The 26,466-nt window shown below is 46.9% G+C and overlaps 1 protein-coding gene across 4 annotated transcripts in view; it reads right to left on the minus strand.

Annotated features, from left to right (window-relative positions):
• The window catches only part of LOC115093645 (FAST kinase domain-containing protein 1, mitochondrial-like), a 143,119-nt gene that overhangs the window by 42,254 nt on the left and 74,399 nt on the right, over positions 1-26,466 (minus strand). For all 4 annotated transcript variants that reach the window (XM_029605687.1, XM_029605689.1, XM_029605685.1 and 1 more), the window contains 4 exons: positions 8,416-8,547; positions 5,618-6,104; positions 2,242-2,356; positions 700-828 (listed from right to left, as the gene is read on the minus strand). In XM_029605687.1, coding sequence (XP_029461547.1) covers positions 700-828; positions 2,242-2,356; positions 5,618-6,104; positions 8,416-8,547 — 863 coding nt within the window. The remainder of the gene's footprint in view (positions 1-699; positions 829-2,241; positions 2,357-5,617; positions 6,105-8,415; positions 8,548-26,466) is intronic.

Below are 26,466 nucleotides of genomic sequence, written 5' to 3' on the forward strand. Positions count from 1 at the left end.
CCCTGGCTTTCGGCCCTTCTGGATGACACGGGCTGAGGCAGCCAGGGATCACCAACCCCCTGCTCACCAAGCTCCACCTGAGGGATGGCCCATGAAGATGCCTAAGACCTCCGGGAGCTTTTCAATCTCTTTTTTTTTCACACTCTCTCAGACTGCAGGTTTGCACCTCTACCATCTGCTGGAGACACAGAAATACTGAGGGACTGCAGGTGACACTCTTGGTTATGTAGCAGTGCCTGAAAAGATTTTATTCTCTGCTTCCATCTGCTGGTAAGGATGCAAAACCCACTTTTCTGAACTGATCTGGGTATGAACAGGAATGATGCAATTATGTATGTAATGGTGTAAACTGTCTTGGATATGGAGCTATGTCGGAATATAAAAATGGAATAAATAAATAGATGATGATAGATCATATAAAAGTAGATTTTTTTTAATGATAGATGTCCAAGTGATCTCACAATACTGGATGTTTTTCAAGTCCTATTACAATTTTGAAAATAATTGTAAAATCACATTACTACAGCTTTTCAAAAGGAAAATATTTCACCCATATAATAACATCATTAATCTGACTGCAGAGAAACCGGGTAATCTCAATTGCTATGTGCCAGGTTGTTTGTGTATGAACAACTTTAAACCTAAATTTTGTCTAAACCTATATAAGAAAGCAGAAAGGTACAGAATGTAAGTACATACTTTCCAGCTGAGTGTCCAGCTTGGCGAGGAAATCAACATTGAATATGGCCTTTATCAAGTCTTCAGGGAAATACTCTCCAACAGCCAAGGCGTAACCCAGCAGTACCAGAAGATGTGGCTCAAAGGAAGCTGTGAAAAAAAGCATGATCAGGAAAAAAAAAACCTATTCAGGTATGCACCAACTATAGTGCTTCCACACTCTTCACACTATCTCATTTAAGCAGCTATCAGCGGGCAATCTGCTGGCTGTGCAGCTCCGTGCAGCTGTGTCCACTCCAGCCCTCACACAGAGGTTATAAAGGCATGTACAGAGGATATAGGTCAGATGTTTCAAAGGCAAATCACCCAAGAAGCCACATATAATTCAAATCACTAACTTCTAACCACCCAAGCCTCACACAGCTAAAACAGCTGTAGGGCTGGACTGGTGGCAGCCCAGGGTTAGATTTCAAGTCTTCTGCTACCTGGGTCGGCCAGGGACAGGAATGCTGCGGAAGCATCTTTGACAGGTCCTGTGGGATGAAGGTGTCACAGTTCTTGTACAAGACGTTAATCTTACTGTTTAGTTATTTAAATATTAATATATGCTAGCGAGAGTTGGGGATGCACTCATGTCAGGCTGCAGCTGAATTCCGGGCTGCCCTTTCCAAGCATGCTGCATGGCTCTGCAACCTGAGGCAGGCTCGGCCACTCTTGGTCAGCCTGTGGAGCATCCCAGTACATTAGTGAAGGGGAGCTTGTGGCATTTCAGAGGGGGCCCCCATAGCCGCAGACTATATTTATCATTTAAACAGTTAATTGTTCATATTGCATTCGTTGAAACAGTTAAGGGTATAAATATAGTTTAAAAAATATACACCTAATGGTCAGATTTAGGGCCCATGAATTCCGGAAAGAGCCTTGGTGCATAGGCCCCCTAAACAAAGCCTGTCGCTGCAATATTGGACTGAAGTAAGTTGGGAGGAGATAAAAAGGGGGAAATCTCTGGGTAGTTGTGAATGAAAGCTCAAGTGAATGAAGGCTCAAGGTACCGGATCTCAGCTCTGATTATAATTGAGCTGGAAGTCCAAAGGAGGGGGAGGTATAAAAAAAAAAAAAAATACAGCTACTGAAGCCTGCCAAAAGGAAGGCTATAAAAGTTCAGTTCTAAGGGGAGACCTTCTGATATACGGTATGCATTTTTGTGAAGTACTTCAGAATTTAGTACTGCCTGACTTATCGGTACCTGTCCTCTCAGCTGTGGCTACAACACGAGACAATTTCTATTAATGCTTGAATTTCAAGTAACCATCCAAACACACCATTTGTGTTTAAGAATCTGTGCACTCTATGTCAGTGTTTCCCAAATCTGTCCTGGAGGACCCCCAGCCAGTCGGGTTTTCAGGATATCCACAATGAATATGCATGAGATAAATGTGCATGCAGTGCCTCCACAGCATGTAAATTTTATCTCATGCATATTCATTGTGGATATCCTGAAAACTTGACTGGCTGGGGGTCCCCAGGAAGGGTTTGGGAACCTCTGCTCTATGCCGTACTTACTTAGATGAGGTCTGAAATGCTGGATACAAGTCTCGAAGAGCTGCTCTCCTTGAGGGGGTTCATAGTTCAGAACCATAAAGAGGAGAATAATGGCGTAGGTTGCAGAATGATGAATCTGATCACAAAAAAAGACAAGATTAGTGCGTACATTTATTTATTTATTTATTTAGAAACTTTTATATACCGGTATTTGTGGGGACATCATACCGGTTCACATAGTAACTGAAAAGATTGGAAAATACATTGCAACAGGGGAATGTAACTGGGCGGGGGGAAGAACAGAAAGGCAGTAGGAAGGATAGGAGAACAAGAAGGTAATAACCAAAACAATTTACAATGAAAGTCTCCTTAATATAAGGAGGTCACCTGAAAGGGGACTGCGAGGGGGAGTGGAAGGAGTTATTCTGTGTAAGCATGGTTGAACAGGAGAGTTTTTAATTTCTTTTTGAATTTAAATGCACAGGGTTCAAGTCGCATGTGGACAGGTAGTGTGATCCAGAGAACGGGCCCGGCAATAGAGATGGCACGGTCTCGGGTGGAGGAGAGATGTGCCAGTTTCAAGGATTGAACATGTAGGGTGCCTTTGTTGGTAGATCTGGTGGCTCGGGTGGACAGGGGGGCAGTGAAAGGGAGGTCGAGCCAGTTGGAGTTGTGGGTGTAAATGGACTTGTGAATTATGGTCAGAGTTTTGTAGTGTATACGGGACATTATGGGGAGCCAATGTAAATCCTTGAGGATGGGGGTAATATGGTCATGTTTGCGTGTGTTTGTAATGAGTCTTGCAGTAGCATTTTGCAGAAGTTGAAGGGGTTTGATAGAAGACAATGGGAGCCCTAAGAGGAGGGCATTACAGTAATCTAGTTTGGAGGTGAGGGTAGCTTGGATCACTGTGTGGAGGTCATGGGCGTAGAGCAGGGGTCTGAGTTTCTTTAGTACATTTAGCTTGAAGAAGCCAGTTTTGAGGATGGAGTTGATGTGAGGTTTCATACTTAGGTTGGGATCAAGAAGGACTCCGAGGTCTCTAACGGAGGGTTGAGCTGTGAGGAGGTTAAGTTTAGGGTCGTTAGGTAGGAGGTCAGGGGGGTGCGAGGAGATGTGAAGGAGTTCCGTTTTGTTGGTGTTGAGAGCAAGCTGAAGGTTGGTGAGGAGGGCGTTGATGGCTGCAAGGCACTTTTCCCAGTGCTCGAGGGCGTCAGATATGGAGTTGTGAATGGGAATGATGATCTGTACATCATCAGCATAAAGGTAGAATTTGAGTTTAAGGTCAGTGAGGAGGTGGCAGAGGGGAGTGAGGTAAATGTTGAATAGGGTAGATGAGAGTGATGAGCCTTGCGGGACTCCTTGTTGTAGGGGGTATGAGGCAGATAGGTTGTTTCCAATTTTCACAGAGAACTTTCTGTTAGAGAGATAGGATTTGAACCAAGCAAGAGCTATTCCTGAGATGCCGATGCTTTCTAGCCGTGTCAGGAGGTGGTGGTGGCTGATGGTGTCAAAGGCCGCTGAGATGTCAAGAAGGGCGAGGAGGTAACTGTGGCCTTGTCCCAGACCTCTGAGGAGATAGTCAGTGAGGGAGAGCAGTAAGGATTCGGTGTTGAAGTGCTTCCTGAATCCAAATTGGGAGACATGGAGAATATCATGGTTTTCTAGGTAGTCCATGAGTTGTGAATTTACCACCTTTTCCATAAGTTTGGAGATAAAAGGGAGATTGGAAATGGGGCGGAAGTTGGAAGGGTCTTTGGGGTCTAGAGAGGGTTTCTTGAGGAGGGGTTTGACAACAGCGTGTTTGAGGGAATCTGGGACTATCCCGTGGGTGATGGAGCAGTTGATAATCTCAGCTATGGTGCTGGATATGCTGTTGGGAATGGCTATTAGCGCTTTGGTGGGAATGGTGTCGTTGGGATGAGAGGCAGGTTTAAGTTTTCGGAGGAGGCCTGTAATTTCTTTAGAGGAGGTAAGATCCATTGTGGCCATTGAAGGTTGGGACAGGGAGGGGATCAAGGGTGGGTTAGTAGGGGGGGACGGGTTGGTGGGGGAAAATCTGGAGAGAAGGTTGGAGATTTTGTTTTTGAAATAATTGGCCAGTTCTTCACATTTGGCCACGGCCTCGGAATCTGGGATAGTGGGGGGGACAGGGGTGGTGAGGCTGGCGACGTAGGAGAAAAGAACTTTGGGGTTGAAATTATAGTCATGAATTTTTTTACCATAAAAGTCTCGCTTGTGTTTGAGAGTAGACTGCCTATATGTGTGTAAGGCTGTTTTGTAGATGGAGGAATGTTGCGGGGTTGGGTCCTTACGCCATTTTCTTTCTTTTTGTCTGAGATTGGCTTTTAGGGTTTTTAGCTCCTGGGTGTACCATGGCTTAGAGGGTTTTGCTGCGGTGTTTATGATACGTTCGGTGATTGGGCATAATTTGTTGGCAATGTCTTCTGTGAGGCTATGCCAGGATGCTAGGGCTGTGTCTGGGTCTGAGCAGATAAGCCTTGGTAGGGATGAGGCTAGTGCATCGGTTAGTTCGTCGCTAGGGCAGTTTTTTCTGGAAATGATGGTGGTTTGAGCAGAATGGTTAGTTGGGAGGGGTTTCTTCAAAGTGAGTCGGCTTTCAATGAGGTAGTGGTCAGACCAGGGCACTGGGGTGCAGGTGGGTGGGTTGGCGGTTTGGAAATTGGAGTTAATAAACATTAGGTCCAACGTGTGACCAGCTTTATGAGTTGGCGATGCTATAATTTGTCGGAAGCCTAAGGCAAGGAGGGATTGAATGAAATTTTCGCAGGATGCAGTAGGAGGGTGTGAGTTAACGTGGAGATTAAAATCTCCAAGGATGATGGAAGGTGTATCTCTATTTATCCATTCTATAAAAAATTCAATTAGGGGGGAGGGATTGGACTCGAGGATGGTAGGGGGGGCATAAACTAGACATAATTGGAGGGTATCTGCTTTAAAGAGGCCGATTTCAAGTTTGGGTGGGGCTGCTATACTGATGAGTTTAAGGTTAAGGTGTTTCTTGGCTGCTAGGAGAATTCCTCCACCTCTTTTTTTAGGTCGGTGGATGGGGAAGATGTCATAGAGGGAGGATGGGAGTTGGTTTATGAGGACGGTATCTGATTCTTTGAGCCATGACTACATGGAGATCTACAGTAGCATTTTATATCCCGCACGTAACACATATGCAAGCATTATGAAATCTGTGCATATCTACCCTGCAATGTTTGTGTGTATGTATGCTTATATACAAATACATAGTCAGTCTTTGCATTTTTTCCGGAAGGTGAGGTAACAAGTTTCCAGACAACGTGCTAGAGGTATCTTATTCCATATTTCAGGGGCAGAATATCTGGCGGAACAGAAAACACAGGAATTTTCAGGATACAAACCATACCTTCTTAATGTGCTGCAGCGTCACAGATGCTATCTTGTTCAACAGTGGAGTGCAGAGATAGTTTGTTCTGGTGAGAAATGTGGAGAATTCCGGCACATTTGTCCATGTAACCTGATCAATCAAACGCTGGCAGGTGATCATGGTTTCTTTCAGAAGTATTTCCTCAAGCCAGTCTCCAGACACATATTTCAGTTCTTCCAGCAACAGATCCAGATCATTGATTTTCTGAACTCTCTGGTAAGCACAGTGGTTTAACTTCTGCAGAAGCTTCCCATACACCCCTGATGTGCTTTGCCGATACAACTGATCGCTTCGGACCCATTTAACAATACTGACGGCAAGAGCATTCAAGTCATTTAGGTTGCATTGTGCCAACACTGCATCAACTTTTGAAATCACAGCATCATCCACACGAGGCAAAGGCAGCATGGCCAGGACCCGGGTCAGCATGGCCACATCACAGGGTATGACACTCACTTGCAGATAACTAGGTAAGAGACAACAACCTGAAACATCAATATTTATAAATGCAAACTCCTAGAGAGAGAAAGAATAAATCACACGACTGAAATCAGAAAACCTAGACCATAAGAAAGAATTTCTAGCCCAGTGGTGATGTTTTTTTGTTTTTTTTAAACTATTAGCTTAGTCAGAACAAGCACTTGGATTCTGGTTAAGCATTCATTTGCTAAGCACCTTGGGAACTGTTCCCCAGTTTTAATGGGCCCTCCCCTAGTCCTAGTCTAGTCATTGCAGTAATGGTCCTGAGGCTAGAAGTCGTGCACCAGGGCTCTTGCCAGAACTCTCTATGATGCAACTCTAAATCCAGCCACCAGATGTCACCCTTGACAATAAAACATGACTCTCCCTACGCTCAGAGGCTGTGAGTGCTGCCGCTGCAACAACCCCAGACAATCTAAGAATTGAATCAGGGACCCTCTGCATGGACACAGACAGCCTGAGAAAGTTTCTTTTATCTATAAATGTTCTAGGGCAAGACAGGAAGGAAAAAAAAAAAAAAAGAGAGAAGATGGAAACAGGAGTACAAGCCAGAGTTTAAGGTGTGGAGAAAAGGAAGCCTCTCTCTAGACACTGGGAATATAATGCAATCAGAAACATTCAATGCATGTACTCAGAGCGGTCATTCAGCCACCTACTGATGAAACAGGATGGACAAATATGTCTTTACAGTCATCCACAATTGGATTTCTGCCACAGTGAATATACTAAACCCAAAGAATAAACCCGGATATGCCTTTGGGCAACATACACAAAGCACATGTCATTCGTCTTGTGTTTTTAATGCAGCCAACACACCTTAACAAAATTATATTGTGGTAAGAGATGGCAGATCAGAGTTTCTTCTCCCTGGATAGTGCTCTATCCAGGAGTCTGCAGTCTTATGTAGAGCAGCAGTAATAACTGTCCTGAGACAAGTTACAATGCCAAAGCATCAGTTTGGCAAGTTACAATGCCAGAATAGGATCAGTCTTGGCATTACCGCATGTATAAATTCTATAACCAACACATCAGTTTGGTACATTTATAGCCAGTGTTATCAAAGGTTTTTCTCCCATTCTGCATCCATGGGAAGCCTTCTTTCATAAATCAGGCATTTAGTTTTTGAACACTGCAGAGATCAGAAAAAAACCTGATGGGACAAAAGACAATAACTGACCTCTCTGTTAGGTTAAGGCATGAGGTTGAGGTCAATTATGGACTAATGGTAAATGATGTCTCAGCCTACCCGCCAGCATCAAACTTGGAGCAGATAAAAATTCACACTGGAGCCTGCTGCTAAAAGCTTACACAAAATGATCAGTCCTGGCTGAATATCAATTGTAAATAACTGAGGTTAGGCATACATAAGGGAGTCTTTTACCCTTATAGGTTCAGGAGTGGCAAGGAAAGTCCAGTGAGCAAGAATTGGGCAGGTCATGGCTGGATAACCTCCAGGGAAATAAGTGCTGGCGAGCGTACGGTTTTGACTGGTACAGGCCTCTAGGAGTGAAGTCCTCAGCAGCAGGTGGGCTGAGACTGTCAACGTGAGAAGAGCAAGAGGTCGGTGGTGTGGGATAAGGGCAGGAGGTGGAAGAGCTGAGGTAATTTCCCCTTTCAGTCCAAGTGCAGGGTGAGCAGAGAAGAAATGGACGTAAATTCTCAGAGTGCTAGAACTGTTTCTGAAAGCACAGAGAAAGACTGAGGGAAAACTGCTCATATCTGTAAGATCAACAGATTTTTGGGCTGTTCATGCCGGCAGAAAGAGACAGCAAAAAGCAGTGCTTGCACCTGTGAAGATAAGAGACACTGAAAAGACTGGAGGGTTTATCTGGCTTAGAGCCTTACATCAGCTGCAGGCTGTGTATGAACTTAAGTGCTGTGGACTACTATAGTAGACAGCAATGGAAAACACAGCATAAGCTTACCCAGGATGGTTAACCCTGCAGCAGCCTCCAAATATAGACCAAGAAAGTTCATCACAGCAAGAGAGGACAAGATTTATTAAGAAGCTTCTCCCACTTTGTGAATGTGGGAAATGTGCTCGATACATCTGGTCCACTGTTCAGAAGTCATTTATTTTCCTAAGAACTGTGACTTTGACACTCTCTCTCTCTCTCTCTCGCCTTGTGGCAATAGTCATCATTGTGTTTAAGCAGTGACTACCAAACAAAAGCCCTTTAAAATAGTGCTCGCAGTTGAAGTTGCTGGGCAGCTGCTACTTGAAAGCTGTGTGGCCCTCTGCTTAGACTGAACCAGCTGGGTTCTGGATGAAATACAGAGAAAGTTGAAGCATTTACCTGGTTAACAGCTTCCTGAGTTGTGTGTAGATCTCAGGATTCTGGCAGCGTAGCACCATCAAGGTCTGGGTTATCTTCGCTAACTCTATTGGTCTGTACACATCTAAGAACTTGTGCAAAAGTGAAGTAATTCTAAGGAAAACAAAGTTAATATCCTTAAATCGGAATTATGGTAGGACTTTCTTAATATTTTATATTGAATGTCTATAGCTTTCCTGCATGACTTAAGCTCTCAAACTCTATAGGAGGGGAGGGGGCCTGGGGGACTATTTTGTTGGGGTCTTTTGCTTGTTTATTTACAGGGGTATTTTCCTTTTTGTTGCCTCCTGTTGTATATTTCATAAAAATGTATAAATAAAGAGTTGCAAAAAAAAAAACAAACCCCAAAAAACCAAACAAACGCATTAGAAGGTGATATCAAACAACTGCACATGAACATTCTTGAGCCCAACAATTTCCTTGTTGGAGCACCTCATTGATGATAATATGCAAGCACTCTGAAAAGTTCTGATGGAGAAAGCACGCGAAGATAAGGGAAGAGGTGGGAGAACCACTGGAAGGATTAAACTGGTTGCTGCTTCATACTGGTTCACAAGCAGGCAAAAAATGGCACAGCCAATCCAAACTTTTCAGTTAACAGCCTGACAAGATTGTCTAAACAATTACAGAGATCACAATCCTGACCAGTGCGGTGCAAGAGGAGTTCAAGAAGTTAGGAATGGGTCTTAAAGACAGCTATCAAGGTATTTTCTGAGGCAAAGACTGCATATGGTAAGGGGGAAGACAAGATATGTTCTAACACATGCATGAAGAGCTGTTGTAAAGGAAAATTGGTTCTTACCTGCTAATTTTTGTTCCTGAAGTACCACGAATCAGTCCAGACAAGTGGGTTTATGCATCCCTAACAGCCGATGGAGGCAGAGAGCAAAAACTTTGAGGCACTGCTATATAACCGAGAGTGCCACCTGCAGTCCCTCAGTACTGACCTGTAACCAAGTCAAGATGTCTACCATAACAAACCCCAATAAACCTGGGGCAAACAGATACTTAAAGTTTGGAGCCCCCTGAAAAAACTAGCCCTCTTAACCTGACAGATACAAATCTGAAACTACGTACACTTCTCATTACTCTGAATATATCACATATCAGCTCAGCAACATCCAGAAGGAAGGAAGTCTTTCGAAAGATGAGGACAGGTCTCTGGACTGATCCGTGGTACTTCAGAAACGAAAATTAGCAGGTAAGAACCAATTTTCCTTTCCTGTTCGTACCCTGGATCAGTCCAGACAAGTGGGATATACTCAAGCCCCTCTATTCTGGGAAGAAACTCAAAAGACCTGCGCGCAACACACTTTCCACAAAAGGCATCTCCTTTGCTGCCCGCACATCCAAGCAGTAATGTTTGGTAAAAGTGTGAAGCGAAGACTATTTCGCCGCACGACAAATCTCCTGAGTAGAAAGCAGAGAACACTCCGCCCTTGAGGTTGCATGCGCCCTAGTGGAATGCGCTCTCAACATCTCCGGCACTTACTGGCCCTTACAGATGTAAGCCGAAGCTATCCTCTCATTCAGCCATCATGCAATAGTGTTCTTGGATACCTTATTTCCCTTCTTAGCGCCACTGCTCAGGACAAAAAGATAATCAGATCTCCAAAAGGCATTTGTCGCCTTAAGATGTCGCAAAAGAATTCTGTCTTCCCTGACTCCTACCTCAAAAGGAACCTAAGGCTGCCACCTGAACCCGAAGGGAATTATAGGCCAAACTGTTAGTCAAACTGCTTTGCAAAAAGGCTAGAATCTACGGAACGTCCATCTTCAAAGGCTGCATCTTGTTCTGCAAACACCAGGATTCAAAGACTCTCCACACTCGGACATAAGCGAAAGACATGGAAGGCAGTCTTGCCTGAAGCAAAGTCGCAATCACAGGCTCCGAATAACCTTCCAAGCAGAGTCATCGCCTCTCAAAGGCCAAGCCACTAGACAGAATTGATCCTCCTGGTCTGAAAATTCGGGTCCCTGCTGCAACAGCGCCTTACAGATGGGCCAAGCGAACGGGACCATCCACCGCAAGAAGGTGGTCCACAAACCACGGCCGGCGCAGCCACTCAGGAGCCACCAGAATCATCCTGCCCAAATGAAGCTCGATGAGCCGCAGCACTCAACCTACAAGAGGCCATGGTGGAAACAGATACAGCAACAGGTGTGTTGTTCATGGGAGAACGAGAGTGTCTATGCCCTCCGATCCAACCTCCCTTCTGCAAATGAAAAACCGATCCATCTTCACATTTCCTGAAGTCACAATGAGGCCCACCACTGGTCTGCCCAGCCTGGCCTGAGTCAAGGCCAGGCTGGGCTGACAACTTCCACTCCCCCAGATCCAGACACTGTCTGCTGAGGAAGTCCACCGACACGTTGTCCACTCCAGCTACATGGGAAGCTGCTACACTTGCCAGATGTTTCTCTGCCTAAATAAAAAGTTCTTGCGCCACCAGCACTAGACGATTCTTTGTTTCACCCTAACGGTTCATATACGCCACTGTTGTCACACTGTCTGAGAACACTCGCACAGACCTTCTCTGAATGAGTGAGAGAAACGCCAGTAAGGCTTCGCACACTGCCCTGGTTTCTAGCCGATTGTTGGACCAGGTCACCTCCTCTGAAGACCACTGTCCCATGCCGATTTTCCTTGACACATCACCCCCCCAACCGGAGAGGCTGAGATCTGTGGTCACCACCACTCAATTGGACACTTCCCGAGACTGGAACTGGCATCCTCTGGCAACGGCAAAGGAAGCTGAAATTCCTCCGAAAGTGGATTCCAATGGGATAACAGCGCCCTCTGCAGCGGGCACATGTGAGCAAAGGCCCATGAAACCAACTCTGGTGTAGAAGCCATGGAACCCAAACCTGCAAATAATCCCAGACCCTGAGAACCATCAGACGCATCAGCCGAAGGACCTGACTCTGCAACTTGACTACCCGCTCCGTAGTCAGAAACACCTTCCCCATCCGGGTACTGAAGCATGCCCTCAGATATTCCAATGTTTGGATGGACTTTAAATGGCTCTTTGCCAGATTAGTCACCCATGAATCCAGGAGCTACTGGATCCGCTGGACTGAGTGACATCACTCCATTTCTGACTTCTCCCATACTAACCAATCGACCAGGTATGGGAGCACCAGGATACCTTCCTTCCTGGGTGCTGCCGCCACTACCACCATCACCTTTGTGAATGTGCACGGCGAAGCTGCCAACCCAAATTGGAATGCTTGAAATTGGAAATGTTCCGCCCAAGAGCTGGAACCGCTGGTGTTAGGCCCAAATGGGGATATGGAGATAAGCTTCCGACAAGTCCAACAATGCCAGAAACTCCCCTTTGTGCACTGCCGCTAACAGTGTGCTTGACATCTCTATCCAAAACCACAGCACACAGAGGGCAGCATTGACCTTCTGCAGATCGAGAATGGGCCGAAAGTCCCCTCCTTTTTGGGCATCACAAAGCACACAGAGTATCGACCCTATTCCTAGTCCAGAGGGGACACTGGAACAATGGTGCGCAGGAGCTGTAGCCGTTGCAATATCTCCCACACAGCCTCTCGCATGGCCCAGGGGATGCAGTGGGAGATTACAAAGGCATCCCAGAGCGGATGAGAAAATTCTAGGGCATAGCCATCTCTCACCACCTCCAAGACCCACTGATCTGAAGGAATCTTAGTCCACTCCTCTTAAAAAAGAGACAGCCTTCCTCCAATAGCCTCTGGAGAGGAGCGAACCAGCCTGCCTTCAATGACCAAACTGGAAGGGGGACAATAAGTAAATCTGCAGCTCAAACACTAAACTTTCAAAAGGGAAACTTTGATAAAATTAGGAAAATAGTTAGATAAAAACTGAAAGGTACAGCTGCAAAGGTTAAAAGTGTTTAACAGGCATGGACATGGTTTAAAAATACAATCCTAGAGACGCAGTCCTTCCACATTAAGAGGCGCAGTCCTTCCACATTAAGAAAGGTGGAAGGAAGGCAAAACGATTACCGTCATGGTTAAAAGGTGAGGTGAAAGAGGCTATTTTAGCTAAAAAAATCAACCTTCAAAAATTGGAAGAAGGATCCGTCTGAAGAAAATAGGATAAAACATAAGCATTGTCAGGTTAAGTGTAAAACATTGATAAGACAGGCGAAGAGAGAATCTGAATTGAAGTTGGCCATAGAGGCAAAAACTCATAATAAAAACTTTTTTAAATATATCCGAAGCAAGAAACCTGTGAGGGAGTCGGTTGGACCATTAGATGACAGAGGGGTTAAAAGGGCTCTTAGGGAAGATAAGGCCATTTCAGAAAGTCTAAATGAATTCTTTGCTTCTGTGTTTACTAATGAGGATGTTGGGGAGAACAACTGAACTACCCGAAGGCAGTCACCCTCAGCAGTTGGGACTTCATCGACTAGGATCCACTAAATCGCTGACCGGGACCTTGTCCGGCACCACCACAGTATCCTGCCACTGATCGGGCCCATCCAACTCATCTGACGTGTCTCCATCCTCAGCTGTGGACCGTCCCAGCCCAAGGAGACGCAGGATCCCTCCAGAGCCCACCTACTTCCCCCCCCAGAGGCTTTTTAGTCACAAGGGGTTTCCTGGGAAGCGGCCACTTGGATCCTGCCTCCTTCTCAGTCAAATAGGCCATTGTCCCCCTGGCCCTCCCCCCGTCTCTTCCCTGCCATCAGCAGGGCTTAAATCGATGGAAGTGGGGAAGGGGGAATTCCGAGGCTCTGAAGCAGCATCTTAGCTCCTGCCATGTGCTCTCAAAATGGCCGCCGTTGCCTCTGACCGCCCCCGGGGCCTGCAGCACCGGTCTGGCCAATCTCGTGGTCTGACCACCCCCCAATGGGCCCTTGGAGGTCCCAGCCCCTCTCAAGGAACCCTCCACGCACAAGACAGTTCTAGAGAGACGAACTCTCACACCGCAGCCACAGCAACTTTTCTGGCGCTAAGCAGGCATCGGTCTGAATCACGGTTGGGCCTAAAAATAGTCCCTGCCACTGAACAAACACAGCCGGCGGTGCGTCCTCGGTGCTAAGCAACCCCTGGCCCGGCAATCGGGAGGTTTTTGCTCTCACTCACCCGGCCCCGCCTCCTGGCAACTCAGCCGATCAGCCCCTGAGCAGCTCCCTTCACAGCGTCAGTTTTTTTTGGGTTTTTTTTAAAGACAGCGAATAAAGGAAATAACCAGCAATCAAGGAAAGCACAAACAAAAGGGCTACTTCCCTGCTTCTGGATGCGGAGGGAGCAGACTCTGGAGGTGAGGACTCAGGGGAGAGGGAACCAGGACTCCTGGCTTTCGCCTCCCCTGACCGATAAAGACTGAGCTGGCTCAGGGGTCACCAACCCTCCACACTTGCACTGCTCAACCCAAGGGATGGCCCACAAAGGAACCTAATACCTCAGGGAGCCTTCCAGGAATCTTGTCTTCCTTTTTTTTTTTTTTTTAATCAAAATCAAGAATGCTGGTTTGTACCTCTACCATCTGCTGAAGACAGAGAAATACTGAGGGACTGCAGGTGGCACTCTCGTTTATGTAGCAGTGCCTCAAAGTTTTTGTTCTCAGCCTCCATCTGCTGGTAGGGATGCAGAAACCCACTTGTCTGGACTGATCTGGGGTTTTGGCTTATTTATTTTATTTAAAAATATTTATATCCCTGCACCTTCCATGGTTCGGGGCGGGTTACATAAAGACGTACTTAAAAAAATTCACATAAAAAGGGAACAAGCTAAAACAAACTAGCCAAAAGGAAAATTGGTTCTTACCTACTAATTTTCGTTCTTGTAGTACCAAGGATCAGTCCAGACTGATGGGTTATGCCTCCCTTCCAGCAGATGGAGTCAGAGAAAAGCTGAAAAGCACCCCCATATAACCCGGTGTGCCACCTGCGATCCTTCAGTATACTCAATATCAAAGCAGAAGAAGTAAATTTAGCAACCAATGACTAGATCAACAAGAGCAACTTCGTAAACAGCATAACTTGTGAAAAAATAACCATGTGGCAATGTAGGTGTTCAATACTGTGGAAAGAAAAGAAGGTTCTGCAAAGAGAATAAACAATCAGCTGAGCGGACTCTCCCATCGAGCATCCCCTGGGTGGGCGTCTGGACTGATCCTTGGTACTACAGGAACGAAAATTAGCAGGTAAGAACCAATTTTCCTTTCCCTGTACGTACCAGGATCAGTCCAGAATGCTGGGATGTATCCAAGCTGTCTTAAATGGGGTGGGACCCGGAGAGTCCCGCTCGAAGCACACTGCCGCCAAACGAATCCATAACCGGATCCCGGACATCTAAACGGTAATGCTTAGCAAACGTGTGCAGGGACTTCCCAAGTAGCTGTTCTGCAAATCTCTTGAGGCGATACACATTGGCTTTCCGCCCATGACGCCGCCTGCGACCTGATGGAATGAGCCTTAAGACCATCAGGGACTGGACGCCCATGACATATGTACGCCGAAGCAATGGTGTCCTTCAACCAGAGGGCAATAGTAGTCTTGGAAGCCTTACACCCTTTCTTAGGACCACTCCACAAGACAAAGAGATGATCCGACAACCAGAAGGCATTAGTCACCTCCAGGTATCGCATAAGGATCCTGCGAACGTCGAGTTTCCGCAAGTCCCGAGACTGAGGAGAGCCAGAATCCACCTCTGGAAAGGCTGGTAACTCCACTGTTTGGTTGATGTGAAACGCTGAAACCACCTTAGGTAGAAATGAAGGTACCATCCTGAGCGAAACCCCAGAATCCGTGATACGCATGAAAGGCTCTCTGCAAGATAATGCCTGAAGCTCCAAAACACGCCTAGCCGAACTGATAGCTACTAGGAACACCGCCTTAAGCATTAAGTCCTTCAACTTGGCTCATTTAATAGGCTCGAAGGGAGAACCACAGAGCCCCTAAAGCACCAAGTTCAAACTCCAAGAGGGACAAACTGACCTCACTGGCGGGTGCAAATGCTTGGCTCCCTTCAGGAAATGAACAACGTCCAGATGCCCTGCAATGGAAGTACCATCAACCTTACCTCTTAAGGAACCTAACGCTGCTACCTGGACCCTGAGAGAGCTATACGCCAGTCCTTTCTTCAAACCTTCCTGCAAGAACGCAAGAATATGAACGATAGAGGCCTTCCGTGGGGACACGTGCAACCCACTGCACCAGGAATCAAACACTTTCCAAACTCGAGAATAAGCAAAGGAAGTAGATGTCTTTCGAGCCCGCAAAAGAGAGTGGTAATCACCGCCTCTGGATAGCCCTTCTTTCTCAATTGTCTCCTCTCATAAGCCAAGCCGCTAGATAAAAGCGATCCACCTGATCGAAAAATACTGGACCTTGACACAGAAGGCGAGGTAGATGACCCAGACGCAGGGGACCATCCACCGCTAGGTTGATTAGATCTGCAAACCACAGCCTTCGAGGCCACTCCGGAGACACCAGAATGACCGGTTCTCGGTGGGATTCTATGCGTCTTAGAACCTTCCCCACCAACAGCCAAGGGGGGAACACTTAGAGGAGAACATCTGGAGGCCACAGGAGGACCAGGGCATCCACCCCTTCTGCTCCGTGCTCCTGCCTGCGACTGAAGAAGCTAGCCGCCTTTGCGTTCAGTCGAGTCGCCATTAGGTCGAGCCGGGGAATCCCCCACCGGCGAGTCACCTACCTCATCACCTCTGTGGATAGTTCCCATTCTCCGGAATCTAGCCACTGTTAACTGAGGAAGTCTGCCTGAACATTGTCTACCCCGGCAATGTGAGATGTCGCTAAGCAGGGTCAGATGGATTTCCACCCAGGTCATCAATTTGTCCGCTTCGGAGGCCACTGGCCGACTCTTCGCCCCCCTTGTCGGTTTATGTACGCCACGGTGGTTGCATTGTCTGACAAGATCCTTAAAGCCTGGCTTCGGACAAACGGCAGAAAGTGTCATAATGCTAGGCGTACTGCCCTGGTTTCCAAACGATTTATAGACCAGCTGGCTTGCTGAGGGGTCCATTGACCCTGTGCTGAATGTGACTGACAGACTGCCCCCCAACCGGTCAGGCTGGCATCTGTCGTCACGACTATCCATCAGGGATTGTCCAATTCTATGCCCTGAAGCAAGTAATCTGGGACCAACCACCAATCCAGGCTGGACCTGGACGGTTCTAGCAATGGCAAGTGTAGATGGAACTCCTCAGACTTGGGGTCCCAATGGGAAAGCAAGGCCCTCTGCAAAGGTCTCATATGAGCAAAGGCCCACAGAACCAACTCCAGGGTAGACGCCATAGAACCAAGAACCTGCAAATAATCCCACGCCGTGGGTAAAGGAAGGTGCAGCAGGTGTAGAATCTGAGACATCAACTTCTCCATCCTCCCCTGAGGCAGGGAAACCTTGCCCACCTTCGTGTCGAATCGTGCACCCAGGAACTCCAGCACCTGGGACAGGACCAGCTGGCTCTTGGTGTAATTGACAACCCAACCGAGGGAATGCAGCCAGTGCAAAACCAACCGTTCCGCCTCTGTGCAAAGTTTCTCCGACTTTGCCCGGATGAGCCAGTCGTCCAGGTAGGGATGAACTAAAATGCCATCCCGACGAAGGCTTGCCGCCACTACCACCATCACCTTGGTGAAGACTCGAGGAGCCGTAGCTAGCCCGAAAGGGAGGGCTTGGAACTGATAATGCTCCCCCAGAACCATGAACCTCAGGAACCTCTGATGGTGCTGCTGGATTCCTATGTGTAGGTAAGCCTCCATCAGATCCAAAGAAGCCAAAAATTCGCCCTCGTGGACGGCTGCAATGACTGATCTCAACGTCGCCATCCGAAACTGAGGAACCCGCAACGTTCTGTTGACCGTCTTTAAATCTAATATCGGTTGGAACTATCCTTCCTTTTTTTTGGGACTACAAAGTAAATGGAATAACAACTGGTCCGATGCTCAGCCGGCGGAACCGAGACAATCGCTCCCAGCGCCATCAACCGCAACAGAGTCTGAAGCACTACTTGCCGTTTTGCCTGCGACCCGCAGGGAGAGACTAGAAACAGATCCCAAAGCAGCTGAGCAAAATCCAAAGCGTAACCATGATTTATAATATCTAGCACCCACTGATCAGAGGTGATCTTGACCCATTCCTCTCGAAACAGGGAGAGCCCCCCCCCCCCCGACCTCCGGAAAGGGTTGGCGCACCTTCATTGGGGAGCTTTGCTGGCAGCGAAACTAGGAAAGCTCCCGGAGCGCAGAGGCAGTCTGCCTCAAAAAGAATGCGCCCAATGCGCCTATGCCTGAGACCGGGGCGAAGTTTGCCAAGGAGCAGAGGAAGAGCCCCTGCTGGACCGGAGATGGTGCTGTCCCCGAAAACGGCCCCGGAATGCACCGAAGGAACGAGACGGTCTGGGCTTGTCTTCCGGGAGCTTGTAAACCATGTTGTCCCCCAAGTCCTTAACAAGTTGTTCCAACTCGTCGCCAAACAATAGCTTCCCCTTAAAGGGAAAGGAACCTAGTTGTGACTTAGAAGAAGCATCGGCAGACCAATTACGGAGCCACAATAGCCGCCTCACGGACACAGCCAAGGACATGGTACATGCAGAAGTGCGGAGTAGATCGTACAGCGCATCCGGTGTATAGGCCACTGCTGATTCCATACAGTTAGCCTGCTCGACCTCCTCAGACGTAAGCATCTGCTGAATCCAGCGGAGGGTAGCTCTCTGCATAAGGCTGCTATAGACGGCAGTCCGTACACCTAAGGCTGAAACCTCAAAAATCCGCTTGAGTAAAACTTCCAATTTTCTATCTTGAAGATCCTTGAGAGCTGTCCCCCCGTTACCGGAATCGTGGTGTGCTTAGCTATGGCCGTGACAGCCGAGTCCACCTTCGGAACTCTAAGGACTCACTCGGGAGCAGATAAAGCTTTTCCATAGCTCTGCTAACTTGCAAAGATGCCTCCGGTGCATCCCATCCCTGGGACACAATTTGGAAAAGCTTTGGATGAAAAGGAAAGGTCTGAGGCGGACCGCAAAGTCCGGATAAAACAGAGTCTCCCGGAGAAGAATCCATCACCTGTTGCGGAGCCGGAACCTCCAGCTCCTGAAGCACGTGCGAGATTAACGGTTCCAGTTCCTCTTTGAGGAACAAACGGAGTACCTGAGGATCATCCCCCTCCAGGGGGGCGGCTCCATCTACATTAGCACTCACATCCCCTAGGGAAGGGTCTGGGACCATGGGATCCGAAGGATAGGAGGGTATTGGGAAACCTGCATCTGGAACCAGACGGGGGAGCCACAGTTCAGCCCTGCTCTGGCCTTCCGCTTGCCTAAAAACCTTAGCTGGAGGGGGGGAGCTGCGCCTCCCAATCAATTTCTGCTTCTATATATGCTTTGTGCATCAGCAATACAAACTACAACGAAAATGGGTGCTGCCGCTTTAAGGGCCCCCCCCCCCCCCCCCGAGGGAGGAGCGGAATCCTGAGACAATGCAGAAGGAGGAGCTACGTTAGGCTGCAACCCCCAATGCCACTCAGGGCTTAGTGAGGGTGGGGAATGTGGAGGGGAATCTCCTCCCTCCGAGCTCTGCACAACGTGGTCAGACAAGATGGCCGCCGCTCCCAATGCGATGAGGGACAGAAGAGTACTCTGTCCCCGGGCTGCCTGCCTGTTCCCCAAGCTGTGCGATCGCGGCAGAGCCGGTTTTTGCCCCGAAATCCGCCCTGGCGAAGGCCTCTCGCCCCCGGGAATACATTGGGAGCAGAGGCCTTCGCGGGAGAGCCGGGAGACTGGCTCCCCACATGCTGCACAACGAGACCCACACGAAAATACAGCTGCAACCAGGTGAAGAAATCCACCCCTTCCGGAGACCCGGGAGAAAATCGGCACGCTGGGGCTGACTAAAAAGGTAGAGAGCACTGTAAAATCTACCTGTTAATGCTTTTAAGAAACATTATGTGATTTTTTTTTTTTTTTTATGTCAGCCACCGAGCAGGGGAATCACCCTCCCTGCCTTCACTATACCGACACTAGTACCCCCCACCAGAGGAATGACTCGTCTCTGGATCTGTATGGCAGAGGGACTGGCCCACCGGTAAATTTCCCCCACTAAGCTCACCGGGAAAGGTACAAAGCTCCGGGTATAGAGGCCGTAAGGCACTACCCAGCCTTGCCTGCCCTTAAAAAGTGCTCAGTTTTTTTTTTGTTTTTTTAACTTACAGCGTGTTGATCTAGCCAAAGGAATAATCAGTAGAAAACTGACTGTAATTTAGTAACCCAATAATAACTTTTTTTTGAAAGGATCAGGACAGTAGGTTATGCCATCCTCTCATCTGCTGGAGTCAGAGAATACTGAAGGATCGCAGGTGGCACACCGGGTTATATGGGGGTGCTTTTCAGCTTTTCTCTGACTCCATCTGCTGGAAGGGAGGCATAACCCAGCAGACTGGACTGATCCTGGTACGTACAGGGAACATAAACTGCTGCAAAAGGTGCTAAAAAAAAAAGTAAAAAGCACTGGAATTAGCACAGGAGAGCATGCCTTATTTGGAATGCCTATTTAAATAAGTCTTCAAAGCTTTTATGAACTCCTTAGCCCTCATGATGGAGAGGAAGTAAGTTCCATACATTGGGACCCGCTAGAGAGGGCTCACATGAAACAGATAAGCGAATGCTCTTAGCAGCTGGGACATCAAGTAAAAATTGATTTGCAGACCGCAGATTTCTGGTTGGAACATAGAAATGTAAAATTGAGCTGATCCAAGGTGATGAGTCGTTTTCGAGTAGTCTATGAACAACTGCAATCTTATATTGTATACACCATTGTGTGGGCAGCCAATGTAATTACTGAAGTGCTGGCGTAATATGATCATTTAATCTTGTTTCGGAAAGGTGTGCAGCAGAGTTCTGAATCAATTGTAATTGTAAGGTACATGGAGGGAGGCCTATGTAGAGGGAATTACAGTAATCTAAACCTGTAAGGATGAGTGCTTGTACCACTGTTCGAAAATCAGCAGGCTCTAAGAGGGGTTTAATATGACTGTGTAATCTGAGTTTAGCATAGGAGGTCTGAATAACAGATTGAATGTGTTTCATGGTCAACCTGGAGTCTAAAATGACACCCAGATGACAGTTTGCGAGATTGATAGTGTGGGAGTGTCAAATATGAGGATAGTCAGTATTTGGTAAAGTGAAGAAAGGTCAAGAAAAATAATTTGTTTTTAGGAGATGAAGAGTGAGTCTGTTGTTAACTATGTTCTTATGGAAGAAAGACATAATGATACAAATTAGGCAATAGCAAACCAGGTGGATTTAAGAGGAAAAGGAAACTGTAACATCAGCGTAGAGGCAGATCCTTGGGGTACGTGGTAATCTGAGACCATGTTGAAGATGCAGATGCAATTTGAACTTGTTGGAATCTGTTGTGAAGATACAATCTGAATCAAGAGTGAACTGTGCCTCAGAGGCCAATCTCAGATAAACGGGCCAGTAACATCTCATAGTTTAGGGTATCAAATGCTGTGGTAAGGTCTAACAGCATTTACATGTAAGTGGAGCCTGAGTCAAAATCACTATGAATAATTTCTTGGCGACTAAGGATTTATAATAGCGATGGCCTACATTTACATAAGAGGGTAACCAAAATCATTTCAGATCACACATTGACAAGATTCTAAACTAGATGACAGAGCTGGGGGAGATGGAAAAAGCTCAGTCTAGGTCAATAAAATAGGAGAAGGTAACATTTTTCCAAAGAAAAGGAAACTCAGGACTTGCTCAGTGGTAGTGCTGCACACTGCCCCCATACATACACATTAGCTATACTTCACTACTGAATTTGCTTTTTTGCTTTATCGGAGACTAGTTATGTGCCACCACAGAAAAGCACCTCAAATAATTGGTCCAAAACGTAAATGATTTTTATTATTTATATAAAATTTGTTAAAAAAAGGCCAAAGGCCATCCCAGGTGCCAAAAACCGACAAATTCATAATGCACATCAGAGTTAGAATGTTTTGACTCTGTCTGAAGGAGATCTGCCCAGATCTAGTAACTTCTATGTTAATGAAGCAGAATAGTCAGGACTGCTAGCTGTGTCCTTTGAACTAAATGAATCTGTGTTAACTCAACCTCGTTGTGCATCTGTTACCATGTGTCCAGCATAAGTTAAAAAAAAAAAAATTACTACATGTGCCCATCTGGAAACCCTCAGCACAGCAGACAAGTGAAGCAGCTAGGATTCTCTTTATTAGCCTGTTACATGATCACTGCATGGAGATGCCAAGGTAGGATTTAATCTATTAAATTCTACTCAACAGAAGCCTCAGTCAGCTCAGCACACATATGCTATTACTGCCAATTCAACTTTGATTACTTTGCAATCTAAATTTAAAAAAGTAAACTGCTGCTACCATCAAAAACACAAAGGAATTTTGAAAGAAAAAAAAAATCCATCCCCAAATGCACATTGGTTATACAGTCATTCAAACAGAATGTTAGGAATTATTAGGAAGAGAATGGTTAACAAAACAGAAAATGTCATAATGCCTCTGTACCGCTCCATGGTGAGACCACACCTTGAATACTGTGTACAATTCTGGTCGCCACATCTCAAAAAAGATATAGTTGCGATGGAGAAGGTACAGAGAAGGGCGACCAAAATGATAAAGGGGATGGAACAGCTCCCCTATGAGGAAAGGCTGAAGAGGTTAGGGCTGTTCAGCTTGGAGAAGAGATGGCAGAGGGAGGATATAATAGACCTCTCATGATCTTTAAGATCATGAGAGGTCTTGAACGAGTAGATGTGAATCGGTTATTTACTCTTTCGGATAGTAGAAAGACTAGGGGGCATTTCATGAAGTTAGCAAGTAGCACATTTAAGACTAATCGTAGAAAATTCTCTCTCACGCAACACACAATTAAGCTCTGGAATTTGTTGCCAGGGGATGTGGTTAGTGCAATTAGTGTAGCTGGGTTCAAAAAAGGTTTGGATAAGTTCTTGGAGGAGAAGTCCATTAACGGCTATTAATCAAGTTTACTTAGGGAATAGCCACTGCTATTAATGGCATCAGTAGCATGGGATCTTCTTAGTATCTGGGTAACTGCCAGGCTCTTGTGGCCTGGTTTGGCCTCTGTTGGTAACAGGATGCTGGGCTTGATGGACCCTTGGTCTAACCCAGCATGGCAATTTCTTATGTTCTTATGAAATGATAGCATCCAAAGAGAAAACAGAAAATACTAATTGCATTCAAGAAAAACGTTTCATAAGAAGAGTAAAAAAGGTCTACAAAAACAGCTTTCTTGCAAATTCCCTGAACCACATGGAATAGGATTCAATTGGTTCATGTCATAGGTGTGATGTCCTTTGTGACGTCATAGCCAATAAGGACCAATCAGCTCCAGCGCGCCTGAGGTAAGGTGCGATTCTCTCACTACCATGGCTGCCTTCAGGGCTCAGAAATTGCTAAGAAAGACGCAGTGAGGAAAAGGGGGTCCCTGTTTCCCTTCACTGGTTTTAAATACTATGCAGTACAGAGGGTACAGCTTTTTTTTTTTTTAATCACCATAAAAATGAAATAATGCAGTCATTCTGTAGAAGTTCACATGTTGAAAATGGGCCACTTTGGGATAAGAATCCGCTTATGATTTAACTTGGAATAATTTTGTGGTCATTTGCAAATCTGATCGCCTCACTCTTCGATCCCCATTACATATCATTAATAAAAATATTAAAAAGCACCAGACCCGGTATAGATCCACTGTTTACCTCTCTCCACTGCGAAAACTGACCATTTAATCCTACTCTCTATTTCCCGTCTGTAAACCAGTCAAATGGATAGCTAAAATTTAATTATTAATGATTCTGCATAAGCTTTTGACTGCCAAATCTTCTTGCTCTTTAAGAGATAAACTTGATTGGTGTGTGCCAGCCAGGACTCTTTGCTCATCAGGAACCAGGTTACTGAAAAGTGCCTAAACTTCAAGATTACAGGAATGAACAGACACACATTAGAGCCTTTTATGATTCCCTAAAACTGTGGAATATGCTGCCAGGGCAAATAAGGGAAGAGCTTGATCTGAAGGCTTTCAGAAGGCAGGATCAAACCATATTTTGTAAAGAAGCATTCAAATGATTGTTTTCACCAAAGGAAAATTAGTTCTTACCTGTTAATTTTCATTCCTGTAGTACCAAGGATCAGTCCAGGCTGCTGGGTTATGCCTCCCTTCCAGCAGAGAAAAGCTGAAAAGGTACCTCCCATATAACCTGGTGTGCCACCTGCGATCCCTCAGTATAATCAATATCAAAGCAGAATGAATGTAACATATGGTAACAACCAACGACTAGATCAAGTCAAACAGTAACCTATGAAATAACTATAAACAGTTGACAAAAAGAATTATGTCGTAATTGAAAAGAAGTTCTGAAAAATCTGCAAAAGAGCAACAATACAATCAGCCGAGCGGGACTCACCTTCCTCTGGGCGGGCATCTGGACTGATCCTTGGTACTACAGGAATGAAAATTAACAGGTAAGAACTAATTTTCCTTTCCCTGTACGTACCAGGATTAGTCCAGACTGCTGGGATGTCCCCAAGCTGCCCTAAAGGGGGTGGGAAGTAGAGATCCCCGCTTGAAGCACACTGCTGCCAAACAAATCTATTTTCGGATCCCGTGCGTCCAAGCGGTAATGCTTGGCAAACATGTGCAAAGATTTCCAAGTAGCCGCCTGGCAAATCTCTTGGGGCGAGACACATTCGCTCTCCGCTCAGGATGTCGCTTGCGACCTAAGAGAATGTGCCTTAAGCCCATCTGGTACTGGACGCCCGTGACATATGTAAGTTGAAGCAATAGCGTCCTTCAACCAGCGGGCAATAGTAGCCTTAAAAGCCTTAGTCCCTTTCTTAGGACCACTCCAGAAAACAAAAAGATGGTCGGACAATCGGAAAGGAGTAGTAACTTCCAAGTACCGCAAGAGGACCCTGTGAACATCCAACTGCCTAAGATTCTGCGCCCGATGAGCATTCTTATCCTCATCTGAGAATGCTGGCAATTCAACCGTCTGGTTGACATGAAAAGCCGATACCACCTTAGGCAAGAATGAAGGTACGGTCCGAAAGGAAACTCCCGAGTCAGTGATGCGCAGGAAAGGCTCCCTACAGGACAACGCTTGAAGCTCCGAGATCCTTCTAGCTGAGCACATAGCCACGAGAAACACTGCCTTAAGTGTTAAATCCTTTAGCTTCGCTCGCTTCAAAGGTTCAAAAGGGGGACTACACAGGCCCCTAAGAACAAAATTCAAACATCAAGATGGACAGATCGAACGTGCCGGCGGCTTTAGGTGCTTGACACCCTTTAAGAACCTGGCCACGTCCGGGTGAAGGGCGATGGTAGTACCATCAACCTTACCTCAAAAACAGACCAGGGCTGCTACCTGCACTCGAAGCGAGCTGTACGACAAATTTTTCTTTAGGCCGCCCTGCAAGAAAGCAAGAATGTGGCTAATGGCGGCCTGAAGTGGGGACACATTCAACCCACAGCACCACGAGTTAAACACTTTCCATACCCGAACATAGGTAACAGAAGTAGAGGTTTTACAAGCGTGTAGGAGGGTAGTAATAACCGCCTCCGAGTAACCCTTCTTTCTCAATTGCCTCCTCTCATAAGCCAAGCCGCTAGACAAAAGCGATCGGTCTGGTCGAAAAATACTGGGCCCTGCCGAAGTAGGTGTGGTAGATGGCCGAGGCATAAGGGGCCGTCTACCGCCAGATTGATCAGATCGCGAACCACAGCCTTCTTGGCCACTCCGGGGCCACCAGAACAACCCGTCCCGGGTGGGATTCGATCCGGCGCAAAACCTTCCCCACCAGCGGCCATGGAGGAAACACATAAAGGAGGATATGTGGAGGCCAAGGAAGAACCAGAGCGCCCACTCCTTCTGAGCCGTGCTCCCTTCTGCGACTGAAGACACAAGTTGCTTTCACGTTCAAACGAGTTGCCATCATGTCTAATCGGGGAGTCCCCCACCGGCTGGTGATGAGCCGCAGTGCCTCATTTGATAGCTCCCATTCTCCGGGATCTAGCTTCTGCCGGCTGAGGAAGTCCGCCTGTATGCTGTCGACCCCGGCTATGTGGGATGCCGCTATGCGAGGCAGATGGTGTTCCGCCCAATGCATCAACATGTCCGCTTCGGAGGCTACTAGCTGACGTTTTGTGCCCCCTTGTCAGTTTATGTAAGCCACGGTGGTCGCATTGTCTGATAGGACCTGTACCGCCTGGTGGTGAACCACTGGAAGAAATTGGCGCAGCGCTAAACGAACCGCCCTGGTTTCCAAGCGATTGATGGATCACTTGGTCTGTGGCAGCGTCCAAAAACCCTGTGCTGATCGCGACTGACAGACCGCCCCCCCTCCAACCTGTCAGGCTGGCATCCGTTGTCACGATTATCCATTGAGGGGGCTCCAGGTCCATGCCTCGAAGCAAGTGATCCAGGATCAAACATCAATCCAGACTGGACCTGGCCGGTTCGAGGAGTGGTAATGGCAGTTGGAACTCCGCTGACTTGGGGTCCGAACGAGAAAGTAGTGCCCTCTGCAAAGGTCGCATATGAGCAAAGGCCCAAGGGACCAACTCCAGTGTAGATGCCATAAAACCAAGAACCTGCAAATAGTCCCACACCACGGGTAAGGAAAGAGCTAACAGGCGACGAACCTGAGACATCAGCCGTTCCATCCTCGCCAGTGGCAGAGAAACCTTGCCCATACTGGTGTCGAAACGTGCTCCCAGAAATTCCAATACCTGGGATGGAACCAGCTGGCTCTTGGTATAGTTGACAACCCAGCTGAGGGAACTCAGATGACTCAAAACTGATTGTACTGCCTTCTCGCAGAGCACCTCTGACTTCGCCCGGATGAGCCAGTCGTCCAAGTAGGGATTTACCAATATGCCTTCTCTCCGAAGGCTCGCTGCTACCACCATCACCCTTGGTGAAAACCCTCGGAGCCGTTGCCAGCCCAAAGGGTAGGGCACAAAACTGGTAATGGTTCCCCCTGATCATGAACCGT

This window comes from Rhinatrema bivittatum, chromosome 6 (genome assembly GCF_901001135.1).
Source record: "Rhinatrema bivittatum chromosome 6, aRhiBiv1.1, whole genome shotgun sequence".
Taxonomy (NCBI): Eukaryota; Metazoa; Chordata; class Amphibia; order Gymnophiona; family Rhinatrematidae; genus Rhinatrema; species Rhinatrema bivittatum.